General features: G+C 42.2%; 1 protein-coding gene across 2 annotated transcripts in view; it reads right to left on the bottom strand.

Annotated features, from left to right (window-relative positions):
* Nucleotides 1-1,068: 1,068 nt before the first annotated feature.
* Nucleotides 1,069-19,739, bottom strand: part of GIPC2 (GIPC PDZ domain containing family member 2) — a 61,665-nt gene continuing 42,994 nt past the window's right edge. For both annotated transcript variants that reach the window (XM_005302373.5, XM_065555519.1), the window contains exons 4-6: nt 14,030-14,139; nt 12,179-12,260; nt 1,069-2,997 (exon numbers count right to left, since the gene is read on the bottom strand). In XM_005302373.5, the coding sequence (XP_005302430.1) occupies nt 2,846-2,997; nt 12,179-12,260; nt 14,030-14,139 (344 nt within the window). In that variant the 3' untranslated portion in view covers nt 1,069-2,845. The remainder of the gene's footprint in view (nt 2,998-12,178; nt 12,261-14,029; nt 14,140-19,739) is intronic.

The raw sequence follows: 19,739 nt of genomic DNA, 5'->3' as shown, positions 1-19,739 counted from the left end.
AGCAATTCTAGCTTTTCATTTTTTGAATTATCCTTTGACTCGCTCAGTTAAATCACGGGTTCTAACTTTGTTTCCATAATGTGAACCACATCTTAAAGGAGAGATATTATGGACAACTCACGTTCCATTTAACGTCCAATCATAGCAACTCAAACAATTGTTTATATGAAGAAGTATGTATTTTACACCATTTTTGATGCAATAAAAAGCTGGAAAGCAAGGAGGAGGAGCCTGCAACATGTGACCTGGCAACTCTCTGCAGATCACCAGCAAGTGCCACCTCAACACACATGCATGCAAAGACACTTCAGGCCCCTAAACCCCTGAGTAGATGCCCACAGTTCTGCTCAAGTCAGTATCTGTATTAAACTAAAAGGATATTTATAAATGAACTTTGAAGATTCTTATATTGTCCATCCTCTGAAAAGAACTGAGACTGATTGCTCTCATGCACTTATTCTCAAAGGAAATTAAACAAATCCTCTCATCATTTAGGACAGCACAGCAAGTGTATCTCATTGGTCAGGGCACATTATTTCACTAACTCCATCATTCCAGAGTCATGAAAAATAATTACCTACCCCCTTTTTTAGATGTTTTTGCAAGATAATAAGGCATCTCAATTTTCATTTGATGTCACATTGATGTATAGATGAAAAATGGAAACAAACTACTAAGTCAGATATCTATGCTACCTATATCGTATACGTTATTGAAATACTGAATACAAGATACCATTTTTATAAAATGCAGGATGAAAAAGTGTAGCCAATAAGTGTGTCTTCTTAGCTGTCTAAGCAGCTGTGTCCATTTCCGTGGACACCGAGTATACCATTTTCATTACTTCAGCAACCTCTTTAGCAACCAAGAGCTATGAGTCAGTTCCCAAAACGGCACCTTTCAGGTTCTAGTACAGGCTGTGCCATTTTGTAAGTGTCATATTTTTAGAAACATTTAATTAGCATGAAATGTGTGAGCACCTGTTACATCCATTTCAATCAGCCACAGGAAGATCATGAAAAACTTTTTCTGCTGACCGTTCACAGGGCAAAAAACAACAACTAGACAGAAATTTAGAAAACTTTATTTTTGGAATAGTATTTATTTTATATGCTTGTTCAAATATAAAAGAACAGTGAAAAGCTACAGTATTTGCACAGTCTAGATAAGGTTCCACTTTTTTCTTCAGTTTTGTTGTAAAGGGATCTTATCATTTGGCCCATGTTTAAATTATGTAAAACAAGCTTTTATAAATTTCAAGATCAATATATTTCCACAATTTAAAACAAACAGAAAACAAAACAAAACCTAATGAAAAAACAGTTGAAAGTATCCTTCTGCCTTGTTTAAAATCCAAACATTGCAACACTGAAAACCTGAATATGAAACTGATTGTGTTCAATCCATTTCAGTTTTCTTTATAAACAGTAAACAGGAGTAAATATAGATAAATTGGGTTTTTTAAAAAGTTCTTTCCCCTTTAATAATCATAGGTTTTATTACTGATTTAGAAAAGAGATAAAGAAAATGTGTTTATGTACAACATGATTTTCTAAAAGGACACTGACAACTTGAAATCTAATCAATTTCAAAAAATGAGTTAAAAGTAGTTTGAGGTTCTAAGCCTGGCCTTTGTGTCCATGCTGCCACTTTTTTGTGGTTTTGCAATCACATTTTCTTGTTTTTAATTTTCTCTCTCTCTCCCATATTTCATGAGAAAGCCACACAAACAACAGGAGTAACTAAGATCTTGATTCAGCAAAGCACTCAAGCACATGCTTAACTCTAATAAGCACATGAGTTGTCATATGCCACAGCATTCAATGCCAGATCCCTGCCATTACGTATGTGTGTGAATAAATATGTGCAGCTGGCTTTTGTGTGTTCTTTTGTTGTCCAGAAGACTTTAATGTAGCAACATGGCAGACAGAGACTGATATATAATCTGTCGTATGCATTTCCAATAGACCCACCACAGTAGTAGTTAGGCATCTTATATTACAGATGAGGGGAGGAATAGCTCAGTGGTTTGAGCACTGGTGGGCTAAACCTAGGGTTGTGAGCTCAATCCTTGAGAGGCCACTTAGGAATCTCAGACAAAAATCAGTACTTGGTCCTGCTAGTGAAGGCAGGGGGTCTTTCAGGGTCCCTTCCAATTCTATGAGATAATATATGGTGATATACCTATTTTATATAAATCATTTCCATCCAAAGGGTGTCAGATCTCAAATGAAGCCTTGGGGGTTGTTGAGGGGAAGCTTTTTCTGAACCTCACCCCTATACAAAGAGTAGCCTCTTCCCAACTTCTGTAAGGAAGAGCACTCCTTCATGCACAACAGTAAGAAGGGGTTAGATGTATAGCAAAGTGTACATGAAGGAACAGAGAATTATTGAGTTATAGCACATCTGAGTACTTTTTCATATTATCAAGTTTTATAAAGCTTTTCTTTAAAAAAGATAAAATACCCTAGCTCTTTATTATATATGTCTAATATCTCTTCAGAGAACTGCAAAATACTTTTAATATACTGCACATGTGAGAAAAAAAATACTGGGTCAATTGAATACTAAACAGATACTGTGGAACTGTTCCATATATTAATTTATAAAAGTAGATTAAATATTTGTTTTTAAATGTGTAGTTTTCAGAATATCTGGATGCTATACAAGGTTTTTCAAAACACGTACCCAGAAAAGACTACTTTGCAAAAGGTTTTAAAGGGACTATTTCAAATATATACAGCATCAGCCCATCGTTCATATTAATAAATTGAAATTCTGATCCCATAATTGTTTAAAAGCAATTGTATCTTCAAACAGCGATTAATAAATTGTACATTTCTCATTAAAATCGTCCTTGTTTAGCATCACCTATGGCTCCCCATACATCAAAAACAAACTCATCTGGAAATGCGAAGTCTCCAAGAGCTTCATCAAGTGCAACAGCAAATTCATCTGGATTGTTCTTGTCTCTTCCTGCTTCTACCATTGTTGCAGCTTAAAAACAAAAACAAAAACAAAAATGACCAGCCCACAAACACGCATATAGAAAGATTATAAAGAAAATTACAGTTAAATTACATGCTCATTGTAACATTTCAAAATAATATATTTTAAACACTGAGAAAGGTCTGCTTAGGGGAGATTTTAAAATGCATCTAACAAGATTTAGGAGCACAAGTCCCAAAAGAGAGTCAACAGGATTCATGCTCCTAAATCTCCCCCTTAATCACTAGTGCTCTGCTATGTGGAAAAGCATGGTTGGGTTCCTAGGGACAAATTCTTCCTGATCTTGTTCTGTTTAGTTCTGGTTCATTTCTCCTTGCTCAGCACAGACTCAGTATCCTTACTACTAACTGTAGTGTCTTGTGAAAGTAAATCCAGGTCTGGAGCTAAAGAACCAAGTAAGATGTGGCACAACACTTCATAACACAATGTCTATTCCAGGATGTCAGAATTTTTATGCCAGATTGTGACACCAACTACTTATCATAAATTCAGTTATTTTAATTGTGAGATCAAGATGCAAATGTGCAACATATTTAATCAACTGGGCTTCATAGAACAGCTCTTAGCAAGCCAGAGCTTAAAATGGCCACCCTTTTGGACACTGGATGATCTGTGGAAGTGGAGAATTCACAGGACCTGAGCCTGGAGAGCAGCGTACAACCTGTACACAAAAGGTATGCAACTGAAGACAGACTGGTTTCCAAACACTTGCAGAAGTCAGGGTGAATCAGACTCCAATCAGGAGCATACTCAGCTTGCCCAGCATTTGAAAAGGAACATTGTAAATATGACAAGAAAAAAAAACACTGAAAACACCATATCTTTTCTAGGGTGAAAAAATTCAAACTCTGGACAGGAAAAAGTAAATCTCTCTGCTATGTAAAAAGCAGAAAACAGAGGGCAGAGCACTCCAGGTTGGCCAAGCAATGAATACAGAAGGAGACAGAGATGTAGTGTGGCCCAGTGGATAGGGTCTTAGATTAGGGCTCAAGAAACCTAAGTTCTTTCCCTACTGGGCCAACAGCCTTCTGGGTGACCTTGGATAAGTCATGTCACCTTTCTGTGCCTCAGTTTCCCCATACATAAAATGGGGATAATGATACTTACCTTGTTTGTAAAGTGCTTTGAGCTCTACAGATGAAAAGAAAGAGCTCTCTGCATTATCTGAAATATTCTCATTTGAAAGACGAATACACAAAAATTGATTATAAGAAAATTGCAAGCCAAAGAGAAGATACCAGAGGGCTTCTGCCACACAAAGCAGAATAAAGACTTTCAAAAGTGCTTGGGAAAAAACCCTCAAGAATGTATAGTATAAACTTAATCAATTTACAAAAGGGAATAGTAAAAAGATATTAAACATGGAGAGATTTCAGGTGCAAATGAAGATCCAGTGGGGGGGAAAAAAATATCTGATTTGTCATTAGAAATTTTGAAAAGCAGGTCTCTAACATCATTTTAGAGTAAAGGAAGACAAACAGCCTTTGGAATTACGCTGTGGCAAGATCAGTTAGGAAGATCTGCTGTACTGAAACAGCTACCGTGCTATTAAGGCAGATATGAGAACAAAACTATAGAAAAATGTGCATTAGGCCCTAGTGTATTTGTAAAGCCTTGGAAGAAGGATAGAATGATGCATCCCTTTAAAGCCACTGTATTGTAATCTAAGACAACTAGCACATCTAGTACACAAGGTTGCTAGGGCACCGAGCAGACTGCTGAAGCTCTGCTAATAGAGCAGCATTAACCCTGTATGTGTATGTGGGCCAGCATTTACTTCCACAAAACAGCAGAGTATGAGAAATTGTGATTGAGTTTCAGATTGGAAATGGATACATTTATGGTAATTATTTTGGACCCAATCCTCAGCTTCTGCCAAGGAGTAATCGGTAGAGTTCAGGAGGGAGGGACACCCTCCCAATCCTGGACCATCTGGGCACTGGTCTAAAACCCAGGATCAATTAGAGAAGGCTGCTCTAACTTTATGCCTGCTACCGATATCCTCAGGGACCTGTTACAGCAGTTGGAGATTGGCAAGGCCCAGGGATGCCTCGGCCATGCTGCCTGCACCAGCTGCAAGGATGATGAAGGGGTGTCAGCACAGGAGCCACAAGAGCACTCTATGCAGCCAAGGACCCCTTAGTCAGGGAGAATCCTTCAGTGGACGGCTGAGCTAATTTTAGGGATGCTGGGTGCTTGCAAAGCAGTCTCAGCACAGTCAAGGACTTGGCCTTTGAATGCAGCTTGCTCACTGAGATATTTGTGTAGATGCCACAGCCTCACGGCATATTCACAACAATGGAGAATATTACAGCCTAGAATCAAATCAATTCAAAAACACTTCTGCTTTTACTGGCTCATGTCTTTTTCTTAAATTGCCAGCTGATATTAACTGAAACTTTGTGATCCATCCAATACTCACGTCACTGTTTTCCCAAGCACCACAGAGAAAATGCTATTGTCACATTTGGAAGGATTTGAAAACCCCTATAAAGTTTCCACTTAGAGGGATGTAAAATAACTTATGCAACAGTGCCTGATCAAGGTAACAGAAGCATAAAACCACTAACAGAGGATCTCTACCCTTGAATCAGGACTGGAGCCTGTAAATCTGTCTGATCAAAACCATGTGAGCTTCTCCTGGTTTCAAGTTTTCTTAACATAAAACTCCTCCCACGTTCACTGATGTTTATGAACTTTTGGCAAACCAGAGCTGACTTATGTGAAGATCTGACAAGTTATGAGTAAACTTGGGTCACTCTAGGTGAAAATCATTGAATCAGTAGTTTTGATTGAATTTTACTTTGAGTTTGAATGTGCATTCATTTAAACATGAAACTCAAACACAGAATCTGGAAATCAAAGCCAAGGAACCTTGCATAAGTCCTGGCGAACTGAAATTGCTGAGATTTTCACAGCGCTAGTTGAGATTCCCCCCAACTCCCAGGGGTTATTAACCCTGTTTAAACTGCACGGTTCCATGGGGAGGAGGGAATAAACCACAACATTCAAACAGCTGAAATAGCATCTCAAAAATATCTAATTAGAGGTTTAACTAAACTTTTTTTTTTTTAAATGACCATAGAGCTGAAACACCCATGAGAAATTTCAGCCCAGTCAGTGAGATTTTTCAGAACAGGAACTTGTAATAAAAGTGCTTCCTTAATGGTAATCAGGGCCGGCTCTAGGCACCAGCAAAGCAAGCAGTTGTTTGGGGCAGCAAATTTGCAGGGGCGCAAGAATCCAGCATGGGAGCTGAGAACCAACAGGGGGCCCTGGGAGCTGTAGTTCCTTGGTTAGCTCCCTGCCTATAGAGCCAGCCCTGCAGCAGGGAAAGAACTACATTTCCCAGCATTCCCTTGGCCGCAATTAACAGGAAAGGGAGGGGGAAGGAGTGTGGAACTGAAACCTCATGCTGCAGCTTGCTGTGAATGGTAGGGACAGAGCCAGCTCTAGGTTTTTTGCCGCCCCCACCCCAGCCCTGGGCTCCCCCCCGCACCCCAGTGTTGCCCAGCCCTGGACTCTCCCCTGCTCACACCCCCTGCTGCCCCAGCTCTGGCCCCCACCTGCACCCCCCTGCTGCCCCAGCCCTGGGCTGTCCCAGCACCCGCATCTCCTGCCACCCCAACCATGGGGTCTTCTCCCCCCACCCACATCCCCTGCCACCCCAGCTCTGGCCCCCACCTGCACCTTCTGCCGCCCCAGCCCTGGGCTCTCCCCCAAAGAAAGAATTGGGTGGACTAAATGGACAGTGTACCTCTCTATCTGAAGCCTAGCAAGGGAGGTACGTGGATCCCACTAGAATTTAAAATGAAAAGTAAGCGAGGGGAGGCTCTACTAGGACCTGGGCAGCTTTAGATACAGTACCAAGCACACAGGAGGATTTACACTTCTGAGCCATGGAAGCAGAAATTGACTTTTCTTTTCCAGATTTAGCTAATATTCAGAAAGGGAATCTAGCACCTGCTTCCAGATTTGAACACTCCTGAAAATTCAGGAGTGCTCAAGCTCAATTTGGGCAGCTGTTACTTCATTTCTCCCAAATCAAATATACTGATCCACTGTAACTTGCTGTAGAAAAAGTAGAATAAATTGAGCAAGAAATGCTTCCCAGTGGTTATTCGGACTGGAATTGCTATTTTCAACAGCCATTGCTTTTTTTTTTTTTTTAGTTTTAGTTTTATTTGTTTAAAAGGAAGACAGTGATATTGCATTGGCAAAGTCCCCATAGAAACAAAGAATGGAACAAAAGAATAATAAAGGCACCTCAACTTTTCCTCATTTATGTAGGACAGTCTTATAATATGCATCCAGATATCCTTCAATCACACAAGCTGAAAATTGTTCCACTTTACTGCAGTTCTGTAACCATATGGGAACCAATCCTGTCTGTGTTCCGTGCACATCCAAAATTCCTGCTGAATGACCCGCCCTGGGAGCGAGTTACCGGTGACCCAGGGCTGGGGCGGCAGGAGGATGCAGTTGGGGGGGCACAGGGGGAGGGAGAGAGAGAGCCCAGGGCTGGCGGTGGAGGGCAGCCAAAATTTTTTTTGCTTGGGGCAGCAAAAAACCTAGAGCCGGCCCTGATGGTAATCATAATTTCAGTGCCCCCCGTGGTACATTATATGTATTATTCTCATTAAAGCAACTTCTTCTGCTCAGATACATTTGATATTATGAAACCTGAAATTTCTGAGAGGAATTATCATAACTTTAGTAGTAGGTGTGTTACTTTCACAATAGCTTGGGGCTGACCTCTAGTGTCAGTAGAGCTGAATTACCTTGCTATGTTATGTTAAATGGTAGTGCAAGATGTGGGACCAAATCCTTCTTGATTTTCTCAAGTCCCACTAAGGTTCTTGCATGTGTGAGGCTGAGTCCTGCCTCATTCCCTGCACACCTTAGCAGTAAATAAAACAAGGGCTCCTCAAACACTAGTACTTTCATTACATTTTCACCGTGAGACTAGTTTAGCCACGTGTGCACTCACAGTATATAGTTTCCTTTAGATAGGTCCTTTATGGCCTAGTGAGAAAACTCCATGTACTGATGTTTACAGAGTGCAATTTTCCATGGATAATTGCAACAGCAAATCAAGCCAGTGTTTGTCAAAACATTAAAAAGGCACTTGTCAGGGAGAGCTATTTCCATGTCAATTATTTAAGTAAATCTTATTGGGTTCACAGACAGTGTCAGTTTCCTCTTTTTACCACAACTGCTTCTTATAATAGCTGCACAGTACAAGGTTGGAAGGATTTTATTCTAAGAGGGAAAGTGTACTTATTCCCCATTCTCCTCACACTCAAAAGGCTGAGACATTTTTCCTCAAACTTTGCTAAACAATTCACCTTGAGGGAAAAGCCAAGCCTGGGAAATATCAGCCCAAACCATGAGTTTCAATAAGTTATAATAAGTGATTGAAAATGAGCTGTTAGAATGGAAGTCTATTGAAAAGTCAACTATAATGACCTCTGCTAGAATATATAGACACATAGCTACTCTAATGTTTTACCCACTTTTCCCTATTTTCTGATATAGTCCCATTCACACTTAATATCTGAGGTGAAGTTTCCTTTGAGTTTCACTTTTGACACCATATAATACTTCTGATGCGCTATGAGTCTTCCGATCTGCCTGCCATTCTCATTTAACCTTTTATGCACTTTCACTCCTAGACAGCACCAGGCTAGCACTTACTGCACACTTAACTGTTTGGAGGCTTTATTGCCACCTAAGTCCTACCCTGTAAACCAGCCTAAGTCCAGCTTAATAAAAGTACTTTAAGAGTCTGAACAGAATCAACTAGTTTTATTTAGCAGGGAATAATGCACTGTGATTTGCCCACATCAAAAATATCCAAGCAATATGTGGTTCTGGCCTGTGCCTTTAATTAAAAAAAAAAAGAGAGAGAAATAATTCCCTTTTCTAACACCAAAGAGACATTCCAGACCATACATTTCAAGTGCATCCCTTTTGCAGGTGGTTAGAATCCCTGGGTTTTGGCTACATATCTAACACCACCATCCAAAATATTTAAAAGAATCCCTAGAAACCCGTTTCTTTATTGTTTCATTTTAATCAGGTGCCAATTTTAACTGGGCCACAACCTACCAAAGAGAGGAACAGAAACCACATAGATTCTGTTTTTAGACACACTTGCTCTTTTCTTTCCCACAAAATGCCAGTTATTCTCCCTCATAATTAACTAACAATCATATTGCATCATAAATATACACTGGGTTTGCAGTACTCAGAAAAGACATCCCCTACTCCAAATAAATACAGCATAGAATATACAAGACAAAAAACACAAGAACACAAGAGGACAACAAAGATTCCTGGGAAAAGACAGTTTAATGGGGGGAAGAGACAGGAAGCAAGCGAAGTCAATAAAGGAGAGTGATGCTACTCAGAGCAGTTGGAAAGGAAAAGGGCTTTCGCAGTCATGTTGGATAGATTGGTGGGAGAGCAGGTGAGAATCAGGGAGGCTGCAAAGAAAGATACAAAAGTCAAGGAGAGAGCTGACCAGGTACAGAGAAGGGTTTTAGCAGCAGGGATACTGAAGAGGGTAGAGATTTTGCTGATAAGATGTTAATGAGATACTATTATGTGAGGAGATAGAAGCACAACGTACTACACTTATGAGGGGAAAAATCATATACATAAATACAAAATGGGGAATAATCGGCCAGGCAATAATACTGCAGAAAAAAATCTTGGTTTATAGTGGATCACAAACGAAATGAGTCAACAGCGTGATACCGTTGTAAAAAAGGCAAATGTCACCCTGCAATGTATTAACAGGAGTGGCATATGTAACACATAGGAGGTAATTGTTACACTTTGCTCGGCACTGCTGAAGCCTCAGCTGGAGTACTGTGTCCAGTTTTGGGCCCCACATATTAAAAAAGATCTGACCAAACTGTAGAGAGTCCAGGGGACAGCAATAAAAATTATATGAGATTTAGAAAACACGTCCTATGAGGACATGTTGAGAGAAATGGGGAAGTTCAGTCTAGAGAAGAGAAGGCTGAGGGGGAACATGATAACAGTCTTCAACTATGTAAAAGGTTGTTATAAAGATCAATTGTTCTCCATGTCCACTGAAAGAAGGACAAGAAGTAATCAGGTTAGTTTGCATCAAGAAAGATATAGGTTAGATACAGGAAAAACTTTCTATCAATAAGGATAGTTAAGCACTGATACAGGTTACCTAGGGAAGTTGTGAAATCCCATTGGAGGTTTTTAAGAACAGGTTAGAAAAATACTTATCAGGAACAGCCTAGGTTGTACTTAATTCTGCCACAGCATGGCTGGGATGGACTAGATGACTTCTTGAGGTTCCTTCCAGCCCAACATTTCTATAATTCTATGACCACAGGGTTGCAAGCCTCGGAGAAAGTAAGAAGAGTAGAACTGTCAATTGCGATGAAGAAGCGAGGTGGTGGAAGGATAGGAAGAACTGGATGGACGTTTTGGGCAGAGTTGAGATACTGGTGAGACATCCCAACAGACTTGTCAGAGATGTTTAGAGATATGAGACTGGAGAAGGGGGTGGAGGTAAAGGATTGAAAAGTAGATTTAAGAATAATCTGAATAGAGGCAGAGAGGACAGATAAGGTTGCCTGAAGTGCTGGAGAGGGTACTAAAGGAGGAGAAGAAGAAGGGACCAAGTACAGCATCCTGAGACATACTAATAGATATGCAACTCTGAAGGACAGGGTGATTTCCTGTAAGCACTGAAGAAAAGATCGAAAGTTGGAAAGGAAGTCATTTTTGTCATGAACTATCCATCAGTAGCAGAAGAGCTCTTCTGGAATTGGGTTCTATTGACATATGCTTCCCATCCTCTTCTGTCCTCTTTGGTAGCAGGAGCAGTCTTCCATGATCCAACCATCACCAGGATAGAAGAAAGAGTCCCAGTTAGCCCCATGTGTCCCAGACCTCAGCTTTAGAGGAGCGATCCTGTAAGTGGCCTTCATTGTCATTATTCAGGGAGAAGTCTCTCTTGCTCCATCAATCAAAGAGCAGTTTCTGTTCACTTACCAGACACCACACACCAGTGTTAGAATCATTTGTGGAGGCCTTCACTGGCTCATTTGTTTTTAAATAAGAAGCAGAGTCTATTGGCTCAATTTCCATTGTGCCCTTAAAATTGGTAAGGGCAATGCGTTTCCAAACTCTGGGACACATTCTGCACAGACCCAAGTGGAACTCTAGTAAAATGGTATACGGGACAGATTTTCAAAGGCACAAATGAGCTACATGCATAATTGCTATTGGGAGTCTAATGGCCCTTTGTGTCTTTGAAAATGTTCCTCTAATACCTACCAGCCAAATTGCATTGCCACTGAGTTTAAAGCATTGTACATATTTAGGTATTTCTGTGCACTTAGTCATTCCTGAAACTTTACGCTGTACAAGATCCTTAACTGGACAAATATTATGGCTTGATCTTATTTTACTCCATTATTTTTTTTATAATGGATGCTACTTTATCATTTCCTTTTTAAACCTCTGAGTTAAAATTAGGAGCATTGCATTCTAAACACAATCACACTATGGAAGATGTCAGTTTAATGGAGATTGAACAGCAATATTATCTGACATCAAAAGCCCCTGGAGAACAGAACAGAATGCGGGCAGGGGTCAATGATAAAGCTTTTAATCATTTGCCTGTTGAATAACTATCACTTGTGGTGATTTGTATTTTCTGCTAATCTGGGATAAATAATGAGTGAAATTCCTAGTTGAACAGTTACTGGCATTCTCTGAATGAATCCTTTCCTCATATTTCATTTCCATGGGCAACTTATCACATTTATAGTCAGTGTATGAAAACGAAATTACATATTGATTGAAGAGATTTGAGGCAGCTGATAATCTTTCCACTGCTATGGAATTTTAGGTGCTTAGAGCTGTGTAATAGTGTAACAAAGATAAAACTCTGTTTTTGCTGCCTCGTTTTTACCACTGGCCCTTGACACTTATGTTTGACCACTGAAGGATGTAAACCAGAGCAACAATGCACACTATCCAATAATGCACACAACTACATTTACATATTGCATAGAAGAGGGAGGATTAGATAAGGATTAATTACAACAACAAAGCAGAGGAATATAATTTAATCAAATAGCAGTGCTAAATACGTTAATTAAATACTCACCTAGTTCAATATCTCTTATTCCCATGTATGTTTCAAGAAGGTCATCTACTTTTTTTATTGCTTTTTCTTCAATTTCAGAGGGCTTTATTGAAACAAAACACTTAAGAGTTTAAATCCAAACATAAAATGCTACATCTTGGTTACAAATTTCAAAAATTACAAGACACCAAATTAATCCAGATTTTGCATTTAGGATCTGATTTATTCCCATTTTATTATAAATAAATTGCAAGCAAATCTTCTGTCTTAATGTTTTGGGTTTTGGTTAAGATTGATCCTCAACCCCCATCCCACGCCAAAAAAGTCTAGGGTGAAATAGTAGTACAATACAGTTAGTGGGAAACATCTGACTTCCCGATGACACTGCACAAGTAGAACAGAAGATATACATTTTAGTTCCTTCCACCTGACAGGGGAATTCAGCATTATGGGCATGCACATCAATGAAGTGAGAAGCATGTCATTCACTGTCACAGAGCTGGCCCTTTAAGGGGAGTCAGCTACTTAGGCAGTTAGCTAGCCCCAGGCAAAGCTGGGCTGGCTCCTTCCCTTCAGCAGAGCCTGTTGCAGGTAGGCAGGGCATCTGACTCCTCTTAAAGGGACAGCCCTGTGACAAGAAGAACAGGAGGACTTGTGGCACCTTAGAGACTAACAAATTTATTAGAGCATAAGCTTTCGTGGACTACAGCCCACTTCTTCGGATGCAAGAAGTGGGCTGTAGTCCACGAAAGCTTATGCTCTAATAAATTTGTTAGTCTCTAAGGTGCCACAAGTCCTCCTGTTCTTCTTTTTGCGGATACAGACTAACACGGCTGCTACTCTGAGCCCTGTGACACTTACCTAACTTTTTGGCTAAGATGTGCCATTGCTAGCTTATTATATGGCAGGAAAACAGATGCGACACGCCTTTCACTTCCCTGACAAATGCCAAAAGATGCAGCCATCTTTCACGTTTTGAGTAATAAGCTATAATAACTGAAAGCGAAGAAGAAGGTTAATGCAGAAAGATGTTTCCTTGGTCAGAGATAATTTCATATTCCTATAAACTCCAGATAAAGGATGCTGATAAATTTATTACTAAAACTTATTATTATTATTACCACCACCTGTAGCACTGAGGAGTCCTATTCATGGACCTATTCGTTGTGGTAGGTGCTGTACAAGCACAGAACAATCTAATCTCTGAATGATTTCAAGTGTATTCAAGTGCACAGTATACATAAGTATCTGTATTGCAGACTCCAAGCATTCTAAAATCATGAGTCAGACTCGAAAAAAAAAATCACAATTATCTTAAAAAATAATGTTTATTTATTTTATTTTATTTATTTTATTTTGTATTTGCCTTATGGACTTTGAGCTGTTGGGGTTCATATTTTCTAGATTTTCTTCAGAGCCACCAGGTTTAGAAACTGTTTTGTTAAAATGCAAATTGAAATTCTCACATAATCGTATGGCTCCAAGAACTGGGGCTTTAGAAGGGCGGTGGGGGAGAAGGGGAAATAAATATTGTGAGACCTGTAATAAAAGCATGAGAGTTCACAGCATTGATATGTATGCCACAAGTAACCTGGCTTTAAATTTATTTCTATAAATATTATACATTTCCTAATGAGCCACCTTGTTCTATTACCCACTATTTTTATTTCTTACATCAATACTGAATGTAGCTTTAAACAAACTTTTAGAGACATTTAACAAATTAAGAAACACTGAGATTTTGCTGTGCTGGAATTTTTCAAGAAAATCCCATTTTATCACATAAACTTTGGATAAATCTGATGTTTTGCATAAATTTAACAGATGCTAAAAGTTTCAAATGCTCTAATTATTACCCCAGAATAAACATACCACTTCCTCCACAACGGCAGGACCTTTGGATCTCAGTCGAAGCGTTTCTCTTCCCTTGGAGATTTTAGCTTCTGATAGAGTTCCACTTTTTAACCTTGGTTCAATCATTTCTAAAAACAAAAGTACAACCGTTAAATGTACAATTTAATTAGAATTAAATAAATATGCTTTAGCTAACTCAGTAGCTTCAGCTTTTAGGTCTACTTAAAATCTAGAGCAACTTGAATTTATAATTTACAGTATTTTAGATATAACTTGGGCCCCAATTGTGCATTAAGATTCACTACCCTGGACTCCTCACAGCCCTTGTGGAATCCTTCTCAGATGCTTTACAAGCACAAAGAAATTACTGTGCAATAAAATTAAGACTCTCCTTTGAAAAATGCATCTATGTAGGCATAGTTCATTCTACTATGTTTGTGCATATTTGCATAAATGTAGTTCTCTATTCTAGAGCAAATCATTATTCATTAAATAGTATTGGGAATTGGTAAAAATCATGCAGTTTTTACTCAGGCAGAATTCTCACTGACTTCAATCCTGCATTGTGGTCCACACTAAGAGGTAGATCCCTGCTCAATACGCTTAGCTTTCTTCCAGGATTACATTGTTGCCCTTTTTGACCTGAGAAGCTAGTCAAAGTTCAGGGCCCGGGGATGTTCCATTTGGAAGTAGAAATTGATGGAGTCTGGTATTTTCTTTGATGCAATCTTGTTTATTTACAAAGAATGTACAAAGTCCTAATTCTCCAAACTCAGAATCAAGACCAAAAGGAACAGTTTCTTAGTTTATAGCTCCAAGCCTCTGTAGCCAACAGACCCAAGGGATTTCTAAGTTTTTTCCAGGGCCACACTGTGGTCAGGGCCGGCTCTGGCTTTTTGGCCGCCCTAAGCACAAAAAAAAAACAGCGGTGCAGCCGGAGCCAGGGTGCAGGGGGACTCCCTGCGCTGCAGATGTGCCCTGGCTAGCAGGGGGAGAGGAAGGGAGCGGGGGTAGAGAGAAAGAAAGGGGGCGGCCCCGTGGCCCCGCCGCCTGCTGGGAGGGCTCTGCGCTGCTCCAGTCGGCTGGGAGGGAAGGATGCGGGCTGCCCTGCCGGGCATCCTGCAGGGCGCTCCCGTCCTCTGCGCCGCTGCCCCCTACAGGGTGGCTGGAGCGGAACACCACCAAAAAAAAAAAAAAAAGCAACCGTGCCACCCTAGGATTGGGCGGAATGCCGCCTCCTACAAGCTGCTGCCCCAAGCACCAGCTTCCTCAGCTGGTGCCTGGAGCCGGCCCTGACTGTGGTCACCAAGTTCTAGTACCTCACTCTCTGTTCTGATTTCTCTGTGCTCTGCCTTCCCTCCTCCTCCCCGACACTTGCCAGGGGAAAAAAAGCACTGGGGTGGGTTCACACACTTCTTTTTCTCAGGTGGGGGCTTGTGTTTACAATTATGTTAATTGAAGGGCGAGTTCACACCTATCACTCTCCAGGAGGTTTTAATTCAATCCATAACAAGACTTCCCCAGCTTGGAACACCCCCACCCCCAACTCAGCTTTGGTTATCGTCCCAATGAAGCCTAAAATGGCAATATCCAATAACCCATCCGAAACAAAAATAAAAGAAATAAATTAAAAATTATACAAGGTTGACTATTTACATATGTACAGTGTTTTCTATCAAGATGTTTTCACATCATCATGCCCAAAAGAATTTTATTCCCACCCAAAACTCTTTGGGGCTTTTCTCTTCCCAGGTTTCCTTTCAATTAGCCCCTGAAGAACATCTATTGTTTTTGTGGAATTTGTAAGCTGAGACAGACCCTGCACATTTTGTTTTAATGGGGCATTCACCTCTGTAACAACTTTTCTAGCCTTACCTTCCACAGCTACAACCTCAGATTCAGGAAGCAGACAAGCTGAAATTTTGTTCCCCTGATATCTTCTCAAATGGTCCTTATAGGTAACTGTGTTTAGTCCTGGGACCCAACTGGTTCCTGTACACCATTTTATTTATTTGGGCCAGTATTGTATAGGGTGCCTCGCAAGGTTTATCCAATTTAGGGCTCCTACCCTACTTTCTTCTAGGATTGTGTAACCAGACCAGGTCCCCTCTTTTTAAAAGTATCCCCATATGAATTTACATAATACAAACTTTTTATCTTATCAGAGGCTATCAACTTTTCCTTAGCAAAGGTTTGAACTTTTTCAATTTTGGATTGTAGGGTTTTTACATAGTCCAAATGGTTCCACTCCATTTGTTCCTCTTCAGGAACTCCATACAAGAATTTTTCTGCCATCCTTAGCTTATGACCAAACGTGAGAAATCTTAGGGTACACTGCGTACACTCAATGACTGCTATCCTATAAACTATCAAAAGGAATGGGATTTTTGCTAGTTCCACTCTGTTTGGTACTGTTCTACCAAGTAGCCAGCTGAACCCCCCAGAGTCCTATTGCATTCTTCCACCATCCCATTAGATTCTGGGTGTGCTGTGGTGGTGAGAATTTTGTGGCTCCTTAGAATCTTATACAAATCTGTTTAAACACTGGATTCAAAGTTTCTCCCTTGATCTGTGTGAAACTCACTCAGGACCCCAAATCTGGTAAAAATTCATTCACTAGGTCCCCTAATACTGTAACAACTTCTTGATTTCTTATTGGATAAGCCTCAGGCCATTCTGTGAAGCGGTCCATAGCTACCAGCCACTATTGATTACCAGATACCCCACAAGATACTGCTGCAAAGCAGCTCTCCCAGTTTTAGGGGCTCTTCTTTATAATGCAAGCATCGTATTTCCTGCACCAATTTTATAAATCCAGCCTGCATTCTACCCAACAGAAATTCTCCCTTACCTTAGGTAGGGTTTCTGCAACCCCAAAATGTCCAGCAGTTTTAAAATCATGACAACCTCAGAACCACCTTTTCTAATGTATCTGGTACAAATAGCTAGTACCTATATCCATCACCCAATGGTTTATCTCATCTCCCAGAGGTAATGAGAGCCATCGAACCAAACTGTTAATTCTGTATATGATGGAAACCACTTCAAGCCAGAGGGTGCGGTAGCACCTCAGCATCCCTAGTTCCATTACCTATGCCAGCTCCTCTACAATAGGATAGGGATAGCTCAGCGGTTTGAGCATTGGCCTACTAAACCTAGGATTGTGAGTTCAATCCTTGAGGGGGCTATTTAGGGAACTGGGATAAAAATCTGTCTGGGGAGTGGTCCTGTTTTGAGCAGGGGGTTGGACTAGATGACCTCCTGAGGTCCCTTCCAAGCCTGATATTCTATGACCTTTAAATTCCAAGCTTTCCTACTGTGTCCAGAAAGCTTTTACTGTGGTATTATGAGTTGACACCACAGTTGCCAATTTTCACGTGGTAAATAAGCACCCCGACTTTCACAATAAGACAAAAAATCAAGCTAATCCTATTTCAAAAGAAGGCCAAAACAAGCCAATCCCTAAGAACCCCAACACTCTATGTGACTAGATCCCCCCGGCGTGCAGTCTGGGACTGTGGTGGGCCTGCTGTGCACCCCTGACTCTCTCCCACCTCTGGCCCCTACTTGCCCTTTGCCCTTGCTTGCTGGGAGCCGATCAAAAAAAAGCAACAAACCAAAAAGCAACTCGCAAGCCAATTAAGCCAAAAACAAGCCCCATTTCTGGCAGGGCTGGCTCCAGGCACCAGCTTACCAATCAGGTGCTTGGGGCGGCCACTTCGGAGAGGGGCGGCACGTCCAGCTGTTCGGCGGCAATTCGGCGGACAGTCCCTCACTCGTGCTCGGACCAAAGAACCTCCCGCTGAATTGCCGCTGCAGATCGCGATCGCGGCTTTTTGTTTGTTTGTTTGGCTGCTTGGGGCGGCCAAAACCCTGGAGCAGGCCCTGATTGCTGGGGTTTTTTCATGGGTTTGGCATGTCTGGTTGACACTACAGTCCATGGGGAAGGGATAGCTCAGTGGTTTAGCCTGCTAAACTCAGGGTTGTGAGCTCAATCCTTGAGGGGGCTGCTTAGGGATCTGGGGCAAAATCAGTACCTGGAAGGCAGGGGGCTGGACTTGATGACCTTTCAAGGTCCCATCCAGTTCTAGGAGATAAGATATCTCCATTTATTTAAATCAACTTTCCAGTTGATTTTTCCAATCACACACTATCCTGATAACAGGGTCATCTCTTTGGGAAGATTTTAGTTGCTCTGGGATCCATTCTGGGCCCCCCAACCCCATTGTGCTAGTGGAAGAGCCAGGAGCATGGACACTTCTGCAAACTAGAGGTAAAGCAGCACACCCATCCTCCTGAGCAACTAACTCCTTGCTCTTCTGCTTGGGGAAGTGTTTCCAATTAGCCTCCCAACAAGGCCAGCTGGACAAGACATCAGCATTAACATGCTTATGGCCAGGCCTGTGTGTTTTTGTGAAATCATACCACTGCAGTTCTCCAACTACCTAGCAAGCTGTCCCTCAGGACTCCTGAATCTACAAAGCCATTGCAGGGAAGCATGCTCTGTCCTGACCATAACCCTCCTCCAAAACAAATAGTGATGAAAACATTCTATAGATTTAACCATTGGAATGTAACCCAGGAATGCTTACAGTGGGGTTACCATTCGTCCGGATTCCCCCGGACATGTCCGGCTTTTTGAGCTAAAAATAGCATCCGGGGGGAATTTGTAAATGTCCGGACTTCCCCCCGCATGCAGAGCGCGCGTGGCTAACAGGGCAGCCGGCCGGATGGTGTCACTTACATGGGGCTCCGACAGCCAGAGAGAGCCCGTCCTCCGCCCTGCAGCAGAGCTCACTCACTCCCTCCCTCCCTGCATTCGCCTCCGGCAGTCTGGAGCTCCTCCCCCGCTCCCCAGCGTGCTGGGAGAACGGCTCAGGCAGTTCCTGAGCAAGCTCACAGAGACGTTAGCCGAAGGCCAACGACAAGGGAGCCAGGGGGTCGGAGAAGGGGCAGGGAGGTTCTGGAGGGGGCAGTCAAGAGATGGGGGGGGGGTCGGGAGTTCGGGGGGGGCTTTCTGGGGGTGTGGATAAGGTTTTGGGCAGTCAGGGTACAGGTAGGGGGTAGGGTGCTGGGGGGCATTTGGGGGGTAGTTAGGGGACAAGGAACAGGGAGGCTTAGGTAGGGGGTGGGGTTCTGGAGGGCAGTTAGGAGCAGGGGTCCCAGGAGGGGGCAGTCAGGGGACAAGGAGCGGGGGGGGGGGGTGTTTGGGAGTTCTGGGGGGGGGCTGTCAGGGGGCAGGGAGCAGAGGGGTTTAGATGGGTTGGGAGTTCTGGGGGGGGGCTGTCAGGGGCTGGGGAGTGGTTGGATGGGACATGGGAGTCCCAGGGGTCTGTCTGGGGGTGGAGGTGTGGATAAGGGTTGGGGCAGTCAGGGTACAGGTAGGGGGTAGAGTCCTAGGGGGCCAGTTAGGATGGGGGGAGGGTCTCAGGAGGGGGCAGTCAGGGGACAAGAGGCAGGGAGGCTTAGGTAGGGGGTGGAGTCCTGGGGGGCAGTTAGGGGCAGGGGTCCCAGGAGGGGGCAGTCAGGGGACAAGGAGTGGGGGGAGGGTTGGGGGTTCTGAGGGGGGGGACTGGGAGGGGCAGGACAGGGGCGGGGCTAGGGCGGGGCTCCTCCCATCCTCTTTTTTGCTTACTGAAATATGGTAACCCTAGCTTACAGTCAGCTATGATGTAGTTTGTTTTAAAGGCTTAGCATGTCGTCAGTATTCTTTTCTTCCTTAATCCTA

The sequence above is a fragment of the Chrysemys picta genome, chromosome 8 (assembly GCF_011386835.1).
Source record: "Chrysemys picta bellii isolate R12L10 chromosome 8, ASM1138683v2, whole genome shotgun sequence".
In the NCBI taxonomy this organism is placed as follows: Eukaryota; Metazoa; Chordata; order Testudines; family Emydidae; genus Chrysemys; species Chrysemys picta.
The sequence above is the reverse complement of the archived record's forward strand: the minus strand, read 5'-3'. Positions and strand labels throughout refer to the sequence as shown.